The sequence below is a fragment of the Sebastes fasciatus genome, chromosome 1 (assembly GCF_043250625.1).
Source record: "Sebastes fasciatus isolate fSebFas1 chromosome 1, fSebFas1.pri, whole genome shotgun sequence".
Lineage (NCBI taxonomy): Eukaryota > Metazoa > Chordata > Actinopteri > Perciformes > Sebastidae > Sebastes > Sebastes fasciatus.
Window position 1 is genome coordinate 7,545,035 of NC_133795.1, and position 24,904 is coordinate 7,569,938.

Here is a 24,904-nt window from a genome sequence, read left to right on the forward strand (position 1 = left end):
CAAAGACTGCCAACACCCCCTTTACCCAAACTATCCTTCCATACTGCTCCTACAGACACATGCGGTACATTCCTCTGGAGTACTCACAGCTCCCTTTCTTTTGTCTCAGTCAAGCTGAACCCTCCAAATGTCATTCCAGACCTTGCTCCATGTGCCTGGCAGCAAAGCATGGAGCGCAATCAGCCCAGTCAGCCTAATGTGCTTTAGACCTTCTCGTCGTGCTTTCCCCGGAGAAGCCGAGGGAAACGCTGTTTTGACATCGCTATCCGTCTAGTTTGAGAAAAGAATGATATGAAAAAGAATTAGGTTTGCCCCCCCGTGTATTCCGGTCCAGGAGCAGATAAGCAGTTTGTTTTGCCAAAGACGTCAAAGTGGGGAATCACAAGTGACAGCAGAAGGGATATTTCAAGATACGTCGTGATGGATGCAGGTTAATCTTAAACGTGCCAGATGTGTCAAGGATTTGCGAACACCTCGCAGAGTAAATCTCACTGTGCTGCTCTGTAATTCTCTCCCCTTTCTGTCCGTCTCTGCAGTGAAGTTTGAGGATTGCCAGCGCAGCAGAGAGGTGGGCTTCGTCAGCAGCGACCCCAACTTCAGCGTGAGGTCCGATGGGTCGGTGTACGCCGAGCAGGAGCTGGCCAACCTGTCGGAGCCCGTCCAGTTCATGGTGACCGCCCGGGGGCTCCATGACCCGCACATCTGGGAGACCACCGTGAAGCTAGCCCTGGCCGGACATCCTCATCCTTTAGCCCTGACAAAGGTAACGAGGGAGAACACATTCAGGAATACATAAACACAAGGGCACACCGCTAGAACTGTTTCCTCATGATTACATTACCAATTTAACAAGCTATCAACTAACCATAACACACTGGCTGTTTATCACTGGCACTGCCTGCTTGACCATTGCTGTAAAGCTGTTTTCCCATCTGACCCATACTTATCCAACCTGACCTGCCAGATGGTTCGTTACACATCTGAGGAACCGTCATTTGAAACTGTTGGGAAAAGGGCAGGCACTTTAAAAAAAATACCAGGCAGGTGATTGGATGAACCATCTGTCAATCAAACTCTTGCTGAAGCCAGTCGGAAAGTTAAAACATCTTTTCCATCGAGAAAAGCCTTCAGAGTCGTTCTTTGCTCTTCTTTCAATGAAGAAATACTCTCCAGTTCTGATATAACTGATGCTATTACAGCATCTACGATAACTTCTTCAGTCAGGATCCGCCATTGTTGTTTATAACGTGTCGTTACACACATCTATAGGCCACGCCCGTAGCTTCTCACAGGACACTGATTGGTCCGTGCTCTGGCTGGCCGGACACAAACGATTTCTTGAAGCCTGACAAGATGGATTTTCGTGTGATATGTGATCCCGTGATTCTCGCGTGATTGTGAGAATCCAGCTGCCGTTAAAGTTATAAATTATCTTCTGTCCAAATAAACTTTCCAGAGGTGGAAGGTGTTAATGTTGAGTAAGGTTCTGGCGTTATGATGGTATTAGTTTATGCTGCTAAATGGTAAAAATGTATATATTTATATTGCACTTTTATAGTGTTAGGGACCACCCAAAGCCAGCATTCAAACACACATTGATAAACTGGTGGCAGAGGCTACCATACAAGGTGCCGCCTGCTCATCTGGAGCGATAAACATTCACACACACTCACACGCTGATGGCACAGCCATTGGGAGCAATTTGTGTTTCAGTATCTTGCCCGACACGTCAACATGTAGACTGCAGGGGCCTGGGATTGAACCACCGACCTTCTGATTAGTGGACGACGAGCGGTCCTGAGCCACAGCCTACTACGTTTGCTGTGTGGTTGTTTTAGTGTTGGGCTCCGAATGCCAGGTATATACAAATTAAAATGCATTTCTTTTTGTAGTTATAGCTACTAACAGCCTGGAATAAACAGAATGAAACCTTTGTTACATTGTTAATGTGCTCTCTGCACACTCAGCCAAAGATCCTTTGTGAGGGAAACATCACTACATGAATGTAACACCACTCAATGACCTGTGTGTTTTGATAGTTTAGTGAGACCAAGTGGCTACTCTTCTCTTGAAGTGATCTAGCTGACCGCGTCGCATCATTTTCAGGAGAATCTTATGCATATAATATTAATATTTTAACTTTATTATTCAGAGCAAATAGCTTTTGAAAAATAGGGTGTAGAAGTAAGGAGGTATTTCATGCATTTAATTAACATTTGATACAGCATTGAAGCTGTTTCTGCCTAATCAGTCAACAAACGGTGATTACAGATCTTTGTTTTAGATATTTTCAACTTCAGTCACTTGCAAGTGTTGAAAGTTAAACCTAATTATATTTGATAAAAATATTCAAAAAGGATTTAGATTTGATTAGAGGATTTGAAGCTGGATTTGGATTCAATAAAATGCTATTAAACCCCCGATCCTAAGTTGTTTGTCTGATTAGATATGCTTCATTGTTTACTGGAGAAAGTGTGAAGCAGCTTCCTGATAAAGGAGCTGATCAGAAACGTTAATTCATACAGTAAGAGCACTTTCCCCTGTCTCTCTCACCCTGCATGTACACACCATGTACACGGTCTTTGTGTTTAACAGTGCGTGCACAAGATGCAGTTCTTTCCTTGTATGTGACAAGTAGAGACATGGTCCTATTTGCTGTCAAGGCTCTATTAGCTAACGGAGACCAAATGTATAGCTACTGTTACCGACTTCCACCACCGTGCTGCTGCACTTTGTTGAGCGACAAACCCATTATCATTTTTCCTCAACTACTTGTTGAACGCCATCAGGCTTAATGTTCAGTCATGTTTCTAATCATGACAAAAAGCCAGAGAGTCGTGTCGCTAAAGCAATTGCAGAGTGGGGATTAAAATTCTGCCCACTCCTGGCAGTGCAATAATGGAGACGGGGAAATAATTGACATTGATTGAGCTAATGTTCCACTCCGGCGGAGTCTGCGAGGACCAGGTGATGTAGTTTCGACGTATAATTATGTTCGCCACATCACGGAGCTGCAGAAAGATTCAATAATTGAACAAGAAATAAATGTGTTTTCTCTAATCACATGGAAATTTGAAAACCAGCTTTTATACGTACAGTATGGTATGTATTTCTGCCAGAACGGTGTTTACATGTGTTCTTGTCACCGTTCTACTCAGATGCTATAAATAGGTGCTATGGTAGACTTTAGTTCCAATCTCCTGGTACGCCCCGAGGAGAACTAAAGATGAACACCTGTTTCATTAAAAAGTGTAATTATTAGAATATAGTATGGGCTACAGGATAAAGTGAGATGGGAACATGGGTGAAGAATGCCTATTCAAGCAAGGAACCAAAAATACACTTTGGTTGATGGTTAATTGAATTTATTTATATATTTGTTGCTTGTTACATGCTGTACAGTCCTATACTAACATTTTTAATGGACCCGCATTAATAAAACTGCATACAATTTGAGGAATTTTGTGAAACAACCTCGACAAGTCTGAAAAATCCCCCTTTTAAACAGATTGTCCTCACTGACACCTACTATTTATGACTTGAGTGGGAAGGATGACATCGCTAAGTGATCGTAGTTTTGCTGTAAACTTATTTCGTGTGGCTGACTATTTCATTTGTTACATTTTGAACTATCCAGAACATTTTAGAATACAGCTATCCCATCATTTGACCTCCACTAAGCAGAAAGTCAGTCCCTACAGAGAGTCAGGTTCAGATCTGTGACCTTCCATCAGGTCAAACGGCCCTGCAGACAAGGCTCTGACTCTGTGGCCAAGGTCATGTTGTTCAGTCCATCTGGACTTCCTGTTCCCCGCTGCCTCCTCTGTCTCGCTGCTTCAGTTTGACAGTTTGTGCTATTGAGAGAGAAAACACTGATGGTGAATAAGAAATGCACAATAACAACATTATTAGCCAAAACAACTACACAAGAATAGACGGCACAGTAGTGCTTTAAGTTAAATGCTAACGCTGGCATGCTAACGTGTTCACTATGCTTAGTGTTTACAGGTTTAATGTGTGCCATGTTTACAGTTTTAAGGTTCTCTGTATGATATCCAGAGCATTAATATAGCAGCAAACAACTATTTGCTCTGTGAAGATATAGTGGAGTAATGTCTACCTGAGCAGAGAATGAAGTCTCTCTCCCTCTGTCTGTGGTGTAATCCGAGCTTCTCCTGACGTAGCCGGGCTGCCAGCACATGCCTTTTAGTTCTGCACTGCTCTCATATGGTGGGTACGCCGAATTCACACCAGGCAGTGGCAAAGTGCGGCCAGGAGGCGTGTTCATGTGTTTCAGGCGGGAAGAAATTCTTTGTAATATAGGTCAACATGTAACTGGAGTCACAGGGTTTGTTCACTGATTGGCTGCGGTTTCGAAAGTAGCACCAGCCACCAGCCAAATGCCAGTAACATATGCAAGTGGCTGCTAAATTTGCCCTCACTTACCAACCAAAAAAGACAAAGGTGGCCGGTAGATTTTGGATTCCACCAGCCACAGTGGCAGGTGGAAAAAAAGTTTATATCCAACCCTGGCTGCAGGTATTCTCTGGCCGCACTTTGCTGCTAAGAGTTAAACATTTACCAACTTTTGTTTGGCCGCACTTCGCTGCAGAATTAAACGGCCCTCAGCTCGAGGAGCTCGGGAGCGGCAGCTTTTCATAGACATTGCATGGCAGCTTGCCGCACTTCGCCGCTGCTCTGGTGTGAATTCTACATTATTGCTGATGACACGTTCCCGACCGACGACGTCCCTGCAGTTAAGCTAAAGTGAGACAGTTGAGCTAAACTGTCTCCTTTGAAATATAGCATTATAGACTAGTGAAGCCAGTTTGATTTTTGGGGATTGAAGTGTGGCCCTTTTTCCTTTTCCAGGTTGGTATACACACACAGAGGCGAGTAGTTGTTATCTGAGCCCATCTCTTTGTTCTGTAAGTCAATAGTTAGTAAAGAGGTTATCATAATCGCATCACCTAACCGCAGCCTACAGTATCTCTGCGTTATCAACATGGAGGATATCCTCTTCTTCTTAATGCTGATTAAAAGACAGGCAGCTCAAATAGCAGCTCATTTAGGGCAGAGACATGTGATAATGTGTGGAGAGAGCTGTTGTAGTGTTGGTTCATCTCTACTCAGATGAATTGGCTTCAACACAGAATCTACTGTGGCTCTTGCTATGCTCACTTTGTCGTACAGCACCAGTGATTTGGTTCTAATAACTGGCTTAGTTTCTCACTGTGCTGTTGTAGCAGCAGGAATTAGCATACTTGGAGCGTGCTCCGTGATCAACCAGCTCATTTTACTATTTCATTTTTGTGTACAATACCACAGTAGTTGAAGTGTGGAGCATCTTTGACCTGAGAGCCCTCTCCGCTGTGTCTATGTACTCAGGCTATCACACCTCACACAGGTAGGGCCTCTCGTCGAGTGCTCTCCAACTCGTACTGATTTCATGGCACGTTGGTTTGACTTCCCCACCAGCTTAGAGCCCATCAGTTATGCACCACTGGATTTGGAGTCGACCGGTTGCCGGAGCTGGTTTTAGTGCTTATTTGATTTGCATTTTTACCGCACTCTCCCCAGACAGCCTCACCTGTTCGTGGTAGATTACAGAGAAGGCCGGCAGAAGGGTGGAACGTAGGACCCTGGGGTCCACTGGTCATTGAAAAGCAACACCGGCGGCGGGGGTTGGATGGTTGTGCTTTTGCTGTGTGCTTTAACTTTGTGATTATAGCCTGATTACGTTGACAGTCCTGACTGGAAACTCTCAACAGGCTAATAGCAACTATGAGCATTTCAATACTTTATTATACAAAGTTAGATTTAAATGTTATCTTTCTCCACTTTGAGAGATCTCATGGGAGAACATACTCCTGACTGAAGACGAGCACTGTGATCTCTTTTTTTTATCATAGCGAACCAGCAAAAGGGAACCGCAGCACTAAAGGAATAAAAAAAATAAACATCAAAAGACCTGACTCAAATGTCTTCAGAGCCACACTGAACAGAGAACGGGAAATGAGCACACACACTCTTATTGTATTGTTCTGCCTGTTTGTCAGGCTGATAACCTCCAGATGTCAGCTCCAGGGCTCGGGGGCCTCGGGCCTAAAGAATGCCCCAGCAATGTGCAGCCTGCCTGGGAGCAGGGAGCTGCCAGCTGGCCCCGGCTGCCTCTGGGTTTCAGGAGCCGCGGGCGCATCGGGGGACACACTAACCGACTCCTTGTCATGTGTTCACGCACATACACACGCAGACCCGCACATATGTTCATCATGCGTTATTTTTATACGCGTGTGCACACATGCCTGCATCGTGATTTCCCATATGTGCACACAGGCTTGACTGAACACAACTACACATGCTGAACTCATACACACACTCACATTCAGACAAAATAAAATCCCCGAACCCTAATAAGCACCTTCTTCCCGGCAGCTCGCGGAGAGTTTTTCCAGTGTTTCTTTCTCCCCTTTGTAATTCTGATGTTGTCACAATGCCAACAGCCTGTCATCTGCCATGCTGTTTGAAAGTGACAGTCACATGCAGCCCCTACGCCGCTGATATCATCCACAAGCAGACTTAGAATAAAGGCCGTCTCCCTTTCATTGTCTCTCTCTGTGTCTGTCTCTCTGCCTGACCGTCTTTCTGTTTTGGCAGCATTTCCAAAGGAATGCTGGGGCTCGACCAATCCGATGCTTCAACCTTGTTATCGTCAGGCCTGATGAGCTGCCTACGTCAGCAGGCTGATTGGCGTATAGAGCGACTATTCATTCATTGTGTTTTTCTGCAGTAAGCCGGGAAAGGCAGATAAGGACTTTATCATGGTAGCAGCAGATAGATGAGGAGGAGCAGTGTCGCAGTTTCATATATGTTATAACTGTCCATATGCGCTGACATGGAGACAGTCCTGATGATTCATCGTCGTCTGCCACAGAGAGCGTTGTTGATCCTCCGTTGCATGTTTGTTTTTTTGTGTTTGTTTTCCCCTTGTTTCAAATGAGCATCCGCAAATATGCACACAGCCACAGAGACACACACACGTCGGCAGACAGAGACTAATTCCACCTGCCGCCCGTGGAGAGGGGCTGGCAGCATCCCGGCCTCCCCCCCGTGCCAGTTGGTACCTGTGAGTGTTTTGGATGAGTGGAGCCGGAACGAGGGTTATCTTATCTGGGAAACACATCTGGTCCCTCCTCGTTCCTCTCTCTGTCCTCTAACCATCCGCCCGGTCGCACCGCTCCCTCTACGCCGCCGCGCTCCTGCCCGGCTAAACACACAGCGCCGGCTGTCCAGAGGTCCAATCCTCTGAGCTGTGCATGTGTGAAGAGTTGAAACAAAAGATGAAAAATATACACGTTGTTTGCTCAGGTGCAGCAGCTTATAGTCTGCCTCTTTCACAAAGCAGGTGTATACTCATATGATGAACTGCCGGCTGGTGTTTGGTGGTGCAACGTGTTCGCTCGTGTGCACGTGTTTGCCTGTGTGATTGCGTTGTGTAGGGATGCACCGATACCGGATTGGGTATCGGGCCGATACTGACTCATACAGCTGGAACAGGCATTGGTGACAATAGGGGCAGCAGTAGTTCAGTCTGTAGAGACTTGGCTTGTGAACCGGAGGGTCGCCGGTTCAATTCCCTGCAAGTATCAAGTGCTGAGTGTGGACTGGTAGCTGGAAAGGTGCCTCTTGGGCACTGCCCTTGAGCAAGGCACCAAGGTGCTCGGGGCGCCGGTCAGGTGCAGCCCTCGCGTTCTGACATCTCTCCATTAATGCATGTGTATAGGTCCTGTCTTCTTCTTCTTCTTCTTCAACGGGGGCGATCTATTCAATCAATCCAATGTTTATATACATTATATACAGGAATTTTAATTCTTGATACCTTACTGTACATTGACAATATAAAAATGTATTATATCATTAATACAATGTTAAATAAACATGATTAAGAACCTGAAACGTTTGCTCTATCACAGCCTTCAAAACCTGGTGCTAGACAAATTTTGGTCGGTATCATAACAGCATTGAGGGCTGCAACTAACGATTATTTTCATTGACGATCAATCGATTAGATGTTTGGTCTAGTAAGTGCCAGACAATGGTGAAAAATGACGTTCAGCGTTTCCCAAAACCCAAGACGACGTCCTCAAATGTCTTGTTCTGTTCACAACTCAAAGATATTAATTTTACAGTTATAGAGGAGTAAAGAAACAAGAAAATATTCACATTTAAGAAGCTGGAATCAGAGAATTTAGAGTTCTTTTCTTAAAAAAATGATGGAATAGTTGGCGATCAGTATGTTTTGTGTGTTTATTTAGTAATATTTTATGAAAAAACTTGTCCGATTTTTTTATTTTTTTATGTATGTATGACACAATTTCAATACTTTTATCAATTAGTATGGTTTATTGACATATTATTATTACATAACCTTGTAGTTTAGGTCGTACAGATTTTAGGGATATGAAGCGTTGAAGATACTCCAAGAAATGTAGGCACTGGCGCTTATTTTAATAATAAATAACAAGTTATATCTATGTATTTATTTGTTACATTTTGTTTGACAAAGTAAGGAAAGCAATGTTTAAGTCAGGCCTGATGTTGCCTTACACATAAAAGAATGATCACCTCCACACAATGAGGCATACAGCTTATTAATTAAACGCTGGAATCGGATTGGTACTCAGTATCCGCTGATACCCAAGGTATCGCTATCGGGACTGAAAAAGTTGGATCGGTGCATCCCTAGCGTTGTGTGTGTTCCAGGTGGGATGAGCAGGAGGATTTCTACTGTGCTTCAGGTGACAGTGACACACTGCCACTCAGTGTGTGTGTGTGTGTGTGTGTGTGTGTGTGTGTGTGTGTGTGTACACGGGGCGCAGAGACAACAATAGGATTAGGTGGATTACAGCAATACAACCATCTTACACAGGAGGACACCATAGAGGATTGGGGGAAAAAACACTCCGTCTTTTACACACCCTTCTAACCCTCGTTTCACCAGGCGAGATGAGAAAGAACACAATCTTCTCTCTGCAGCCGCAGCTGGAGGGAGTCATAGCAGAGGGCTGTATACACACCCGTACATTCCTACAAAGGAGTTACCCATAATGCCGTGGTCCTATATGATGTCAAAGGTACCTCAACATCAAAAATAAGTAGCAGTGCACACATCCAAACAAAACTGCAGGGCGGTCTCCTGTGTCTCTCCCCTCGTTATTACACTGCTATTTCATCAACACTTCTTTTATCTGATGATAGGCTTCTGACAGGGCGGTGTCACATTGTTTTCTGCCTTCAGAGAGGACAGAGACGGGCAGGAATAATGTCTGCTTGAAAGTCTGTGCAGGGATTCAGACAAAGCAGTGGATAAAAAAGCCCAGCCACGTAGTCTGCGGGAGGTCTCGCTTTCTCAGGGCAGGCTAAGTGTGTCTTGCCAACTGCCTCAAGAAATGTGATACAGCAGCATTCAGAAAATGATGTTTATTTATATTTCCTTGTGTCTGCCGCTCTGCCACTCTTCCGAAATGGGCTTATTGTCAGCGTGACACCCAGTATTTTAGTTTCAATTTTAGCAGAGGGGGAAACTTGTCATTTTACAGCACTTTTATAGATTCATCTTCCAACCTGTCGGGGCAAAATAGCATCCCTTCAAATGATAACATGCGCGAGTTATTCAATGCTGAGATGTGGCATAATATGATACGTTTTTTTCTTTTTCAGGGTGGCATTGAAGAAATGCTGTCAAGAGCCTGGGACTCCCAACCCAGGGTGATCAAGTTTCCTCGAAAACATCAGAGGAGCTCCTCCGCCAATGGGCTGAGGCGACAGAAGAGAGACTGGGTCATCCCGCCTATCAATGTGCCTGAAAACTCCCGAGGACCCTTCCCTCACATGCTTGTCAGAGTGAGTGACGTGTTTATTTCATTTCAGAAAATACCACACATGTTGTGGGACGCCTTTGGTGCACCGCAAAACTTTTATACAGCTGAGAGAGAAGCTAAGATGGGTAGACAAGCCATATATTGTTTCTAAGTACTTAGGTCAGGCAGGAGAGAGGAGTGGGGAATATAGAGTAATATCTCTCACAATCACCATGAGGCCAAGAGACTCAGCATTCTGGTATTTTCTATCAAGCACACCCAGCAGGCTAAAAGTGCTGCTCTTGTCTGCGATTTAAGTCATGATGCCAGGTGATTTGTCTGCTGTGCCTCTGGGCGCCACAGACAGGCAGGCGGAGAAAAAAATAATCCTTGCTTGGAAAGCACACAAATATGCACTTCATGCTTGGTTTCAGAAGAATGGATCTGAGGATTACTCAGGGGTATTCTCTCTCGCCGTGGTGTTCCTACACCTGTTAATATAGCTGGTGAACTGTTTTTCACATCACGCTGCATCTCGCATTACAGCACATCTGAATTGATGATGGGTGATCATGACGTCCATATTGTTCTAACGTTGGGGAGTTTGTTAAAGGAATGCTTTAGCGTTTGCATTTATTTTGCATCAAAGAAGGCAGTTTAACATATTTTTATGTTATTTAGGGTGCTTTCAAACCTAAACTGTTTGGCTCGGTTAAAACAAACTCAGGCTTGTTTGCCCGGTTAGTACGGTTAGTTTGGGCTGATGTAAAAGCTGCCAATCGAACCCCGGTGCGGACCAAACAACCGAAAACGAGAGAGCTTGAAAAGGCGGGTCTGGGTTTGCTTCCAAGTGGTCTCTCTGGTGCGGTTTGTTTGTGGCGTGAAAGCAAACAAATCAACCACAAGATTTTATGATAGCAGATATGGGATTTCAGCATGATTTCAAACGATAAACTACTAGTAAATCAATCTGCTCATCGTGAAATCTATTCAGGAAGCGATCTTATTGATCTGTATTTAAAGGCCACGTATATAAACACGTCTGCGGGTATATTAAAGGCAGGGTTGACAATGTTCTCCAGTATACACTATTTGTTATATTGGTTGAAATGGTCTATACACCCCGACAGCGATCCATTACTGATGAGCTCTGAAAGAGGACCAGAAAAGAGCCTTCATCTGTAGCTGCTGTAATCCTGTAAAAACGTCTACCAATCACTGCCTCACGGTCCGCTTGGAAAGAACCAATCAGATGCCTCCCTGCTCGTACTCTACCCTTGGCGTGCACCAGCCTGAACTCAAAGTGCGTCCTCCCCGACGTTCGCACTATGCGTTTGCAGCAGTCATCTGGGGCTTTTGTACAGTCCTGTCTCTGCTATTATTCATCATAACATGGAGTCTATTTGCAGTCTAATGATACTAATAATGCTTATACCGGTAATCAGATATTTCTTTGTGAGCTCTCTGTGACACCAAAGAACATAAATATACACATCAGAAGCAGTAAAGTGCTGCATAAACTTCTGTCAGTCACCAGAATTTGAATGGTGTTGTTGGTTGCGTTCTAGCTGTGAACGCAGGTGTAGAAGTGTGTGTACAGTTTATTTGTCGCTGAATAAATGCAACGAAACTACTGCTCCTCCGCTCCGCTCAAGCGCGTCGGAGAGACCGGAGCCGACTCCCTGTATCATTGCAACTCCGTCTCTGTCTCTTAAGGTGCGCTGTTGAGGTGGACCAGTTTTTCTCCTTAAAGTGACGAGCTGCTCAGCTTTTTAATTAATTATAATTCTTTTAACCGTTTTAACCGATAGCGTTAATCGGTTAAAATGCTTAATGTCGGTTAACGGTTAAACGGTTAATTATTAACATCCCTACTTTAGACTTTAAGATTTTCTATGTCATTTTGCCTTTATTGGATAGTATGGAAGTATAAAAGGACAGGAAACACAGGTAGAGAGACGAGGCGATGATGAAACAAAAGTTCCTGGCCAGAATCACAGCGGGGATGTAACTGTTACATGATATATGTCTTAACCGCTCAAACACCAGGAGCCAGATGCATAAAACTCTGTAGATTCATGACTCAAAGAAATATGCACACACACTCTTTTTGTCAGATTTCTAAAGCCGTGCACATTGCGTGGATCTCTTTTATGAATTTTACTCAAACGTTGGGGAGGTAGTCGATAGGGATTCAGTTTGTAGCATTCAAACAGACTTTTCCCTCTGAATTATGCAATGAATTATATAAAACTAGGGAAATTATCAAAGCAGAATAAATAAAAAAAGAATAATACAATTGCCCATGCAACAGTCATTAACAGGAACATTTATAATGCGCATTTGTCAACCATAATTTAAATTTGCGAAGCGTAGACTGCAAAAAAATAATGAATTCTTAATGAAATCGACTTACAACCTGAACAAATAACATTGGATTTGGTCTCATCTAATTTTTTCCATTTCCATTTGTCCACCGTATCACACAGAGCTGCCTCTAGAAAACAGTTTGTGACTGCTCTGACGTATGTATTAATGTGAGGAATTACATATTCTGACCCCACCTTCTTCTTTTATTAACACCAGTTTGATGGTAACCATGATTTCTCTGCATATGCGTCATTTATACATCCGGCCCCAGAACACAAAAAGATTACATTTTGCTGTGCAGCTCAGCTGACATTCACCGTTTTATTGTTCTCACAATAATAAACAACAAGTTTAACTGGACACGTATGTCACCAGTTCTTACAGCCGGCATATTTTCACATTTTACTCTGTGAATTAAGGATTTATTTTGACCAAACCAGAGTTGTTGATTGTGGGAACAGTAGAAAAATTAACCAAGACGTGTTTGGTGGGTTTTCTTTTGTTTCTGTCCCGTTTGAATGAAGTGTTTTTATGAAGAGTTAACAAAGTAATGTCTTAGTTCGGTATAAAGGCCCAGACACACCAACCGACATCAAAGAACTAGCGGCGACAAAGGCCACCAGTTGAATCGCCTCACGTCGCCTTTGTCTTGGCCAAAAATTTGCACTTGAGCACACCGCAAAGACTACAGCTGATGTACATTCTGCTCCTGCGTGAGATTAAATGACTCTCCACACCAGCAGGTGACGGTAGTCTGTATTTGTCATTCAAAAAGGGAAACCGGAAGACCGAGGACGGCAGATATACAAGCCGTTGTTATGATACGTACATGAAACAAAGCGGCGTTTGTCGACCATTTTCACGCCACTTTCACTCACCACTTAGCTTCATTCCAGGCGCCATGTCGTTGTGAAAATATCCGTGTATTGGAATGATCAGATGAGATGAAGATGCGAAATGAGAAGAGCCTTCTGTGTTTTCCCTCTTGACTTTACGTGTTTTCTTGCTTTCCTCACTTCCGTTTCTCTTCTCGTGCACTGATTCGTTGAAGCCGAACAGCCAATCAGAGTGATTTCTCTCACCGATGGGCTCCTCCGCAGATTCATCATGCTGAATTGGCACGGGCAGACTAGAGCCGATGGAGTGGGACACGCCGAAAAAACTATAGGGCAATAGACGCTCATCAACGGACGAAAACTGTCCGACGGACAACCATTGGCTTGGTGTGTCAGGGCCTTAAGAGAGAAACTTGAATTCAGAATGTTTAAGCTTATATTTTTCTGTTTAGGTGTCAGGTGTTAGCAAACTTGCCACTCGCGTCCATGCATCCTGGTACATAGGCACAGCCGACAAGGCTCCGCAGCAGGACAAATCGGCTTTCTCTATCAATATGGCACACATTGAGGAATTTATTGCTTCAATCAACTACATTTACCATCAACACTGATTGAACATCCACATACAAAGTGGCACATTTTTCTTTTAACTACAACCAATGGATAACATGTTAGAATATTAGAAATAAGGAAAGCAAGTTTCCCATCAGGCATCATACTCTGAGCTCTGTGCTGCTACTCTAAACTCCTCTCAGTCGATGCCTCTTATCAGACACCCAGACAGACGTGCAGCTTTCTGCTGGCATTTCTGACACACACACACGCATACATATACTGTGCACACACATATACACACACACACACACACAAAGTCCCTTACGCCCATTTGTACAGCGAGGCTTACACTCCCGGATTACGGAAATCGCCTTTCACCAATGTGTTGGCAAGAGGGCCGATTTTCCACCAAAGCGTGGAGACACTCACCCTCACACAAAACACACACAGCGGGGCCGTGGAGTGTCAGGGGAGCCACCTAATTGTGCCGCCCTGCTGGAGAAACGGACCCTCTTTTATCCCCTTTTCACATGTCGGCTGTTAGATGGTTGGATTAAACCTCAAGGGCTTCCTTTGTGCGTGTGGCCATGTGAGCGTTGAGGTTGGTGTGTGTGTGTGTGAGAGGGGGATGTCTTCCAGCTTGCTTCCAGCTGCAACTGTATGTGAACACAATATAGGTGTGTCTCAGCCCTCGGCCAAAGCTGAAAGCAGTGCACCATGGGGGATGTGACTCACGCTGTCCCCGGCTTTCTCTGCAACACAACTCTCCGATCTGACAGGCAGCCTAAGAGAGGAAGAGGAAGGGGAGCGGTGGGGATTTCGAGCTTTATCTTGCTGGTCTCAGAAGTGGCCGAGAACAACCTTTTAAGGCTTGTGCACTTGATTTCAGGACACGCCGGCTCTTTTGTGCCGTGAAAACTCTTTGAGTCTTTCTTCACCTGTGCTTCCACACTCGAGCCTTCACACAGTCGGGTTCACTAGCTTTTAAAAGACCAATTAACCCTCGGAGTGTAATTACGGCTTCGCAGGCATCAAGTGATGCAAATGACGTGCCCAAAGAAGTGCGTGAGGGGAGCGGCGGCTTTGATTCAGTGGGAGCACAATGAGAGGGAGCTAATGTAGCTGTGCTGCTGTAGGATATTTCATTAATCCCAGGCAAATCCAATTCCATATACAAAAGGAAGTCCTTGCTGATTTAATTGCAAATAATAATTCATACGATCGTAAAGCTTTCATTTTATTCCTTCATTGTCATTATGTAATATTTATGGTGCTATTGAGGTTCCAGTGCATTCTGACGTTATACCACCACCATCATCATCACGGCTCTTATAGCTCAGACGGCAATATTCTGCTTCAGCTTCTGAAAGCTACTTTCACTTCCTCGAAACAAAGAAAAAATACCCACTCTCTCTCTCTCACACACACACCAGCAGTGTAAAAGAGCGCCATTCCACTGCTGGCCATTTTCCCTTTGACATGTGCAATTCAGTCATGACGAACCACAAGTGGTGCCGTTTTGATGCCATTGATTTACCATTGTGCTCCAATGGAATATGCTTCCCAGCTCTCGCTGTCAAATTATTTGACATGACAGATGTAAGTGCGGTGGAAATGGAGAGATTGAAAAACAGCCTGAGTTAAATGGATACTGAGGTAGATGGCGAGAAGTACTCCTTTTGAGAAGCAGTGAGGGTGGGAGATGGAAAAGGGAGAAAGGGGGACAGGCTGAGATTGGAGAAGGAAAAAAAAGAAAAGGAAAGAAAAGATAGAAAGTCTTTGGGGAGTGCTGTAAATCTGCAGGGTGAGGGAGGCCAACATTAGTTTCAGGCCATTTGTGGCATTCTCATCTCGACCGTCTCCTGCAGCACCTACACTGGGGCCAATGAGGCACAACTGATGGAAAGCAGTCTGAATATGGGAGAGAAAAGGCCCTCCTTTCATTTAACCAGGCCTCAAACACCTTCTCCCTCTCTGACCCACGGTTAGGACAAGCAAATAAACAACGTGAGCTCGAAATAATTGAGCACATTGTGGACGGTTATTTCAATATTGTGTGATTCCACAGCCGAGGGAAAGACCAGACATAAGTCTGTGTTGGCTGTTTCTTTCCCTCTCTGCATGCCTCCATGTCCTCTCCATGGAGCTAAATGAAACTGTAATGATATCTGTAATATATAGTCTTTATCATGCATTCACATTGTCGTAGAAAAATGAAGGTCTTAAGGTGAATAGGTGAACCGGCCTATTAAAGTGCATCTCAGTATGATTTGGTTTACCTCGTTATTTTGAATAGCCCATTACGGTTGTGCTCATGGGTAATATAATACGGTACACAGTGTAGTGCTGAATGTGTCACAGTCTGAATAACTCGGGGCGCCTCATTTAGAGGGATTTTATCAAAAGCAAACAGGAGCTACACAAACAAAAAACTAATGTTTAAGTTCAGCCACCACTCAAGTTAACTTTCCACACTTTGGCAGAAGAAAACTTGACGCTTACTTGGAAACGGAAGGAATGCGTGGCTTCTTCTTGTTGTTTTTTAATTTGGTTTACCCTGCGCAAATATACGATATATACTGTATACGCACATGTGTGGGAGTAAGTTAGCTCAATGATATTGTAATATCTGTACCGCTGTTTGCTCAGTACCCAAAATGAAAACACGGTGGGTTATTTACAACCTCATATCGCACAGTGTATTTCATTAGAGCTCATAATGAGCTCGTAATATGCTTTTTGGATGCGCTTGTTTTGTCTGCAGTTTTATTGCATCCCTTGTTGCATTGAAATGCATTATGGTTAGTTTGTGTGTGTGTGTGTGTGGGTGGGTGGGCATGTGTACATGTGTGTGTTTCCACCAACGTATGGGTACATGAGGTACAGTAGTAGGACAAAATGCACACCAATATATTAAATTATTCAAGAGCAAATTTATAAAAATGTATCACTTAATAGAATTCTTAACCCAAAAAAAGCTTTTCACATCAATGACTTATTCCCCCGGCTCAGTTTGCAGATGGAAAGCACTTTCCTTCACTTCTGAAAGAGGCAATGAGGGATAGTGAAGGACAAACAACAGCAAAATAAACTCCCACTCATCCAGCATCTTTAGCACATGTAGTTTCACTTAACTATTGCATAGACCAGACCGCCATCGCGTCATCGCCAAGGCTGCGCCCCGTTTTGGGGGAAAGAAACGCACATATGGAGAGAAACGGGAAAATGCAGAAAAGCTGTTGTGTAGCGGGTTAACCGAGGCTTTTACGCTGAGATTTGAGGCACATAAGATACGTGAATATTCACCATTGGTGTGGTTAATCGCTAAATGATGTTGTTACAGTCACTGATGGATAAGTTAGCTTAGATAGCTTGAGTTGGGAGGCTGCTGCAGTACAGTCAGCATCAGACTGTCATCTCTGAAGGAATCATAGCCTAAAGAGATCAGTTGGTTATTGACAGGTTGATTAGTTACAGACAACACTTACCTTAAAGGCCCGACACACCAACCCGACATCAAAGAACTGGCAGCGACGAAGGTGGACTTTGGAGTCGCCTCACGTCACCTTTGTCTTGGCCAAAAAGTTACGTCGGGGGCCGCCGCCGCTTCAACATGCTGAATTGGCCGAAAAAACTCAGACATGGGCTGTCGACGGACGCTGACCGACAGCCCCAAACTGTCCGACGGCTGACCGTAGGCTTGGTGTGTCAGGACCTTAACGATACCTGGTGATTCAAATAGATTATATATAGATGTCTGGATAAGCGGTCTATAATAAATTACTTCTTCAAATCATTTCATGTCTAATACCACCCAATTGATTGGAAGGGTGTCGTTTCAATTCAATGATCAACGATCCGATATTATCGATGCAAAATGAAAACATCAATACATAACGTCATCTTTAAGATACGCCTTTATTTTGAAATAAACATTTCTGTCCAAGCGCACCTCCTTCCTACAGAGCTCATTAGTAAAATTGTCAAATCATATTTGAATGGCTTTTTGTGAGTTGGTATAAATGTAACTGATTGTGTTAAATGAGCGTATGATATAATCTCATATTGATCGCATCGGTCCCTGAATTGAATCAAATCAAAATCGTATCGTGGCAGACTTTGTCATATCATCAAATATTGTATCGTTGTCCAATCGCATCGTGATGAAACATGTGATTTACATCCCTAGTTGTCAGCTCACTCCAGGTTACACAGGACTTAAACCTCACCAAGGGGGAAAGTCTCCAACATGGCAACATTTTGACATTAACGTCAGAACTTACAAGACATATCTGCGTGTTTTCTCAACAGTATGGAAATCTCAAAACATGAGGAATTTGACTCTGCAACAGCAAAAATGTGGAGTTTAATTGGGTTCAAGCTCTTTAAATGCTGCAGTGGTTCTTTCTTGTGGAACTCTAGTTTCTATTACTTTTCACTTTTTTAACAGAGCGCTGCTCCCTTAGTAGCATGTGTCACATTGCCTGTCCAAATTGCTATGCCACACAGCAGCAGTGGGCTCTGTTACATAGTTTTCAATTTAAAGTCACAATTGAATCAACATTATATGTGTAAAAATAACTGCTCTGTACTAAACTACTCCGATCTTCATGACTGCGCTGTATGATATGAACCAAACCATTTCCACCGTCTATTGACAGCAGGTAAAGATTATCATTTAATTAACCATAACCGTTTCAATACCTCAAAATGACTCCAATAATTCAGTCTCTAATTCCTTACTGCATGGCAGTTAATACCAATAGAGCCAATAATCATTGGTTCATACAATCAGTTGGTCATTACTGCTCAACTCAGCTTCGTTTTCAGCCACTCCACCTCCTCCTAGAGTACGTGTCCTTTTGTTGGAGTCGTCCAGAAAGCACGATGCCGTTTTCAGCTCCAGCAGATGATGAAATGTTCAAGAATATTCATGTCAATAGTTACTGTTGTGATTGGTCTATCATTGATTTTTTTTTTTCAGCTTAGACTTCTCATAAAGCATTTTATCATTCAGAACTTGCTCTTTTAGGAGAGGCAGTTGGTGAAAATGACACTTTTGAAGCAAAGTTAATGAATTTCTGAATGAATTTCTTCTCTATGAAAAATCACACCATTGTTTCAACGTACTGCTCCCACTGATGTTCATGTTTGATTCAATCTAATTTATTTATTAATAGTAAAATGTGTGTAACTTATTATGCACAGTCGATCTTTAACGGTTTATTTCCTTAACTTTGAACAGCGCTGCTGCTAAAACAAAACGTTAAAGCTGCTCTAATAAATATTCATGTTAACAATGGAATAAATTACTCTGTAAGCTGCCTGTAGTGATAAACCCACAGAGAATTATAACATGATATAATTATTGTAGAATTATAACCTATGTAGTTCCCCTCAGCTCTACAGAACGTGTTAGCGTCGTTTAGCTCTTTGTTTTGGTTTTATGGTTTTCTGAAAAGTGAAGCGAATGCAGAAGTGCCTGAAACCTGCATTTTTTCTAACAGCCAGCAGGGGGCGACTCCTCTGGTTGCAAAAAGAAGTTTGATTGTATAGAAGTCTTTGAGAAAATGAGCCTACTTCTCACTTGATTTATTTCCTCAGTAAACATTGTAAACATGAGTTTATGTTCTCAATGGCTAGTTTCAAGTCTTCTTCATTTAGTAAATTATGGTCCCATTTAGAGTCAAATAGACCATAAAGCAGGGGATGCTTTAGGGCGGGGCTACCTTGTGATTGACAGGTCGCTACCACGGTGTTGTTCGGTCTGGGAGTTGTCCGTGTTTTCGTCTTACAACTTTAACCGTTTCACAGTGTGTTTTCAGTTCATGAAAGTCGTCGTGTCACTTCTAGTTGCAAGAAACCAAGATGGCGATGGGCAAAAACCAAGCCCCCAGGAAGTGCGCCGGGCTTTGAAGCAAATATTCGTGGTGGCCAAACGGCGGTACTACAACTTCCGTGTCTGTGATGTGATGCCATTGGGCCCATAAAGACTATTACCCATAGACCTACATTAGGGAAGAGACGTCAGTGGATATTTTTTTTTTAGGTAAATCAACTTCCCAGTATGAACACTTGAACAGCCCTTATTTAAATCATTAGGTCCTAAAAGTTATAAAAATGCCCTAATAGCTGAATCTAGAGATATTTCCCTTCCTCCGTTCATGTGAATGAGACGAAGACCGAGGCTTGAGCGAGGGCTGGGAGGGGGAGTTAAAGGAAAAGCTACTGCGCCTGCTCTATGGGCCCGATGGATGTGGACGGTCGCCGGAAGATCCGGGTACTTTATCACTCGGCAGTTGAGCGATTTTGGCTTCATGCGCTACTGAGCAACTCTCATAGGAATGAACGGACACCCGCCTCCAACGCCGTACCCAGTTTTCTTCATACATCCATGCCAAAAACCAAGATGGTGACAGCCAAAATGCCTCTCAAGGCTTCAAAACATCAGTCCACAAACCAATGAGTGTCGTCACGGTGACTACGTCCCCTTCTCATTCAGTCTCACTCTCAGCTCTCTCATTAACTTCCTTTCCAGCAGCCTTAAGCAAAAAGCCCACTACACCAAAAAGCTGTCAAACAAAGTTGGCGACATTGGCTAACATAGTGGATAGCAATTTGGTGTATAGCAAATATATTCAGATATTATGCATACATAATGGAAAGTACCAGGTGTATTATAGAAATTAGCCTCAGGCCTTAGCTGTTAATGGATGTGCAGGTCAGTGCAGTCTTACATACCGCGCCCTGGGAGAATTTCCCCATAAACACAGATCTCAAAACAGTGTGTAAACATTTGTGCACGTTGCCTTTTGTTTGCTGGTTTGTGCTTGTGTCTGCGAGGTGTGTAACTGTGTATTTGTGTGTGTCTCTACAGTACGTATTGTCTGTGTATTTGAGCTCATGTGTCCGTTTGTCATTCTCCGCATCCCCAGTCGGACAATTAGAAGGTGACAGTCCCATTAGAGGCGGCCCGGCAGTACAAAGGCTGAGTGCTGTTGTGAGTGACACAGCTCAGCCTCTCACTAAATAACTGTCAGTCTGCCCTCGTCCACTCTGACCCCTCTGGCAGCCTCCCTCTGAGCCACTCGTACTCCCCCTCTGGACTCTCATTGGCAGCCTCGGCGACTCCCTGAGCCAAACGTGGCCCTCCTTTCAAGCCTCTAACTGATTGGTTGGACCCCGCTAGCCTTAGGCACGCCAGAAGGGCTTTCAACCGGCCTCAGGGTGCTGCTGATTGGCCGGGCTGTCAGGACCGCGTGTCCCCTGTGGGAGCGTGTGGCAGCAGCTTCGGTTGAAGGATGCGATTTGACAATGGCGGTAGGTGGGGAGGAAAAGTGCAACAGCAAGCAGAAAGCTCGGCGCCGCCTCCTCCCTCCGTCTATAGCTCTATCTATCTCTGTATGCCGCTGTCTTTCCCTTTAGTCAGCCTTCCAGCAGCCAACCATGTCTTCACTGTAATTATCTAGTGGGACATTTCTCTGTGGTTTACCTATCATCCTTGTGTTTGGAAGCCTTGGGTGGAGCAGGAGAATGGTGCTATTTAACGAGTTGCGACTCTCCGGGGGTCTGCGGTCTGTTTGGGGCGGGCGAGACAAGAACGGCGGCCTCTGCCTCCTCCATTCCCATCGCAGAATTATAGTGAATGTGGCTCTCTTTATAAAGGAGACAGAATGGCTGTATTTGCTCTCTATTCTTCTCCCCTCGCTGTGAATCAGGGGAATTAATGCCATTGTTAATGCAGAGAGATCGCTGGTACATTTCAACAGGATTCTTGCCTCTCGCAGAGCTCATCTAAATTGCCTGGCTAATGCTGTAATTGGGTTTGTGAGTCACTTCTTAACTTACATTAATATTTGTTCTCCCTCTAATTGCCCCCCCCCCCCCCCCCTTTTTTCCGATCCTACATTTCATTCCTCCGTCTGGTTAATGGTCTGAGGTGGAAGCAGTGATGTGCGTGTGCGTGCACGGCGCGTACGCCTGAGAAAGCATCTAATGTATTTTTGAGCTGATACAAAATGTGAAAGCGGTGGGACTTCTTTCTTTTTTTTTTTGGTTGACGACAAATGACATACAGGATGGAGTTGGAGGGTATTCAAGTTTAAAAGAGAGACGACAGAAAAGGTTCACGTCAGACTTTTTAGGGACAACCTCCAGATATCTGTGATCCATATGAGCTTAGGAAAAAATATCTTTCCTCTAAAGATTTCATATTAGGGCTGTCAAAGTTAACGCAAATTTGTTACAATGCCACTAATTTCTTTAACGCATTAACTTAATTAATTAATTATATTGAAGATACTGGAATCATATGAAACTAGAAAACATAAGGAATCCATTGATACCAACCATGTCATACTAGCTTGTCATGAAAGAGGTTAAATAATGCTTCAAACTTACTCAAAATTTTGGCGAGGAAAAACTGACGTGCATTTTCAAATGGGTCTTTTGACCTCTGAAATCAAGATATGTGAATGAAAATGGGTTCTATGGGTACCCACGAGTCTCCCCTTTACATACATGCCCACTTTATGATAATCACATGCAGTTTGGGGCAAGTCATAGTCAAGTCAGCACACTGACACACTGACAGCTGTTGTTGCCTGTTGGGCTGCAGTTTGACATGTTATGATTTGAGCATATTTTTTATGTTAAATGCAGTACCTGTGAGGGTTTCTGGACAATATTTGTCATTGTTTTGTGTTGTTAATTGAGTTCCAAAAATAAATATATACATACATACAATTCTCCCTTTAAGGCACATTTCGAACGGATAAAGAATGTGATAAATTTGCGATTGACAGCCCTACTTCATATGCTTGTTTTTTTTGGCTGGACCGCAGAGGGCCAGCTCTACAAACACAAAAGTCTGTCACTGAGTGATGAAGTTACACGATTAGTTGGCCGAGTGTTGGAGTTTCCTCATTGGCCGTTGCTCTTTTCAAAATGAAAAGGTGGGAACAGTCCTTTTTACAAATGAGCCCGTCCAGCACGATGCATCTGGCTCACGAAACTTGGACCAAGCTGTCAAACTAGGCGGTCTAGTTCTAAAATGAAACCAGATTCAGTAGTTGCATCGCCTGTTTCTCGCTCTAAATGTTTTCAGAAGTAGATTTTGGTGGATTGTTTACACAGAATAACATAAAGTTTACGAGCAGACCGCCACGTGGTTTCCTTTTTGAAATGGCAAGCAGAAAACCAGGGACCAATCATATGTATTCAATGATTACGAGTATGTTACCGTCTGAACGGCCAGTTGAGTGGAGCAGCGCCTCTTTGCTGGACGTATTGAACATGTGCCGCTGGAGTTAACATTATAGACATGACCACTGACTATTTGTGTAACAATTACATTACAAATTCACAGACTGACCGTACACGGTCCAGCCATATACTCGGTTTTGACCGAGTGTTGTTTTAAAGAGAACCAAAGTCTTTCATTTGTAGTTTATTTATTGGATGTGCTGCCGGCATTCAGAACGCTTTCTGGTGTTCATTAGAAGAGATGTTTCTCTGCGATGCCTCCGCTTCCTCAGATGTTGCCTTCTAAGCTTCTTCCCTTCTTTTCACACTCACATAACTGGATTGTCTTTTCCTTTTATGCATCACATTAAAACACCTCCTCTGGAGGGAGAAAAACATCCTCCCCAAACGGTTCCAGCTTTGTTTCCTTAAATTGTCTCAAAAAAAAAAGAAGTCTCACTCTATTATCTTTAAATCCAAATCCACTTCACAGAAGCATCGCCTCAGGAAACCTGAGGAACTCCAAGGATTCAATTCAATTGACCGCGTTAGAAAGCGGAGAAGAATGGCGGAATAACAGTGTCAGTACCAGAGCAGACAAAGCGTCCTCAGGTGGCGACTCTTGCTCGTTTGTTTTGATGGGACTCTCGCTGCTTCCCTCCCACTGGGAGCGTTGGGAGGAGAGCGAGAGACGGAGAGAGACAGACGAGCTGATGTGGCAGCACAGACGAATGAAAAGGAGGGTGTATAAGGCAAAAATAAAACATATTTCAGAGCTGCATGGCGCTTGGTTCATTTCCCATTCAGTTTCTGATCCGTAATATTCCAGCGTGCCTGTGTGCCGAGGCCCAGACACGTTATGAGTATAAGGGATAACTGTGTGCGACGGTGGCTGTCGGTGGCCCCTCACTTGAGAGATATTAAACCTGATCTCTCTGCAGCTTCTCTCTCACACACAGACCTCCTTATGTGACTATTTTTAAAACCATTCCCTTCTCATGACGCCACTAAATGACAGGTTTTACCCCTCTTTATCGCCACACTCTCTCACGCTTAAGGTTGTTATTGTATTTTGTAGGAGGGAAAGTTTGAAGGCTGGCAAAAAAAATAAAACTTGATGTCCCACATTTTGTTTCCGTTTTGTCAGCCCATCTCTCTCGTTCTTTCATCTCCCGCTTCATATTCCCTCCTCTGTCATTCTGTGGGATGTTTGTGTGGATGGCCTATCAGATTATTTGAATTCCTGTGCCCCATCAGCTTTGAAGAGTGACAAGCGCGCAGCAGGAGGGATCAAAGCGATGCAAAACTGAAATTTAAGAGGAAGTTAAAAAAGCATGTAGTTTTGCCATTTCCCTCATGTTCAACAAAGAGAAAACAGATACTGTATAACAGCAGGGAAAGATGAGACGTTATCAAACAGGGCGATTTTCAAGGATGCCTGTGTAGTTTTGCAGATGCACGGATGCTTTTGATAACGCTGTTCTACATGGCAGTTCACCCATTTGCTGTGACTCATGTTAGCAGCCATTTCAGCGTCGCCGCGAGTGCAAAAGGTTTATTATGAGATCTGAATATTTTAAACACAGTGGTGACACTGAAGGCAGACTGCTCAAGATGGGAAACTCAGTAGTTTCTTCCAGCATGACAGTGTTGTTTTTTATTCTGTAAAACCGCTCACTAAGGTGCCAGACCTGCTCTGGAAACATGCTAAAAAAATGAAAGCATATTTTAAAACCATTAAGTAGCTTGCCAGCAATTCCCCAAGTCGACAGGCGGCAGCGTAAAAAAGGAGCAGTAAAGCAAATAGAAATTAGACATATGAGCTTGCGGGTGAAATTACTGGAAATTCACACTACTTGAGGGAAATTTGAGTCATTTCAAGAGGGAAGAGTAAGAGCATCGGAGAGCAAATTAGATTTGGTTATCTCTAAAATCCTGTTTAAAAATGTCTTCTGATTGTTTTCTGCTCAACACTGAATCCACATGAGGAACCAACCATCATCCACAGAATAACTCTGAACACTTTGCCTCATTAAAAAA

At 43.7% G+C, this 24,904-nt stretch overlaps 1 protein-coding gene across 2 annotated transcripts in view; it reads left to right on the forward strand.

Moving 5' to 3' along the window:
* The window catches only part of cdh4 (cadherin 4, type 1, R-cadherin (retinal)), a 262,025-nt gene that overhangs the window by 163,362 nt on the left and 73,759 nt on the right, over window positions 1–24,904 (forward strand). For both annotated transcript variants that reach the window (XM_074612648.1, XM_074612732.1), the window contains exons 4-5: window positions 537–763; window positions 9,721–9,903. In XM_074612648.1, the coding sequence (XP_074468749.1) occupies window positions 537–763; window positions 9,721–9,903 (410 nt within the window). The remainder of the gene's footprint in view (window positions 1–536; window positions 764–9,720; window positions 9,904–24,904) is intronic.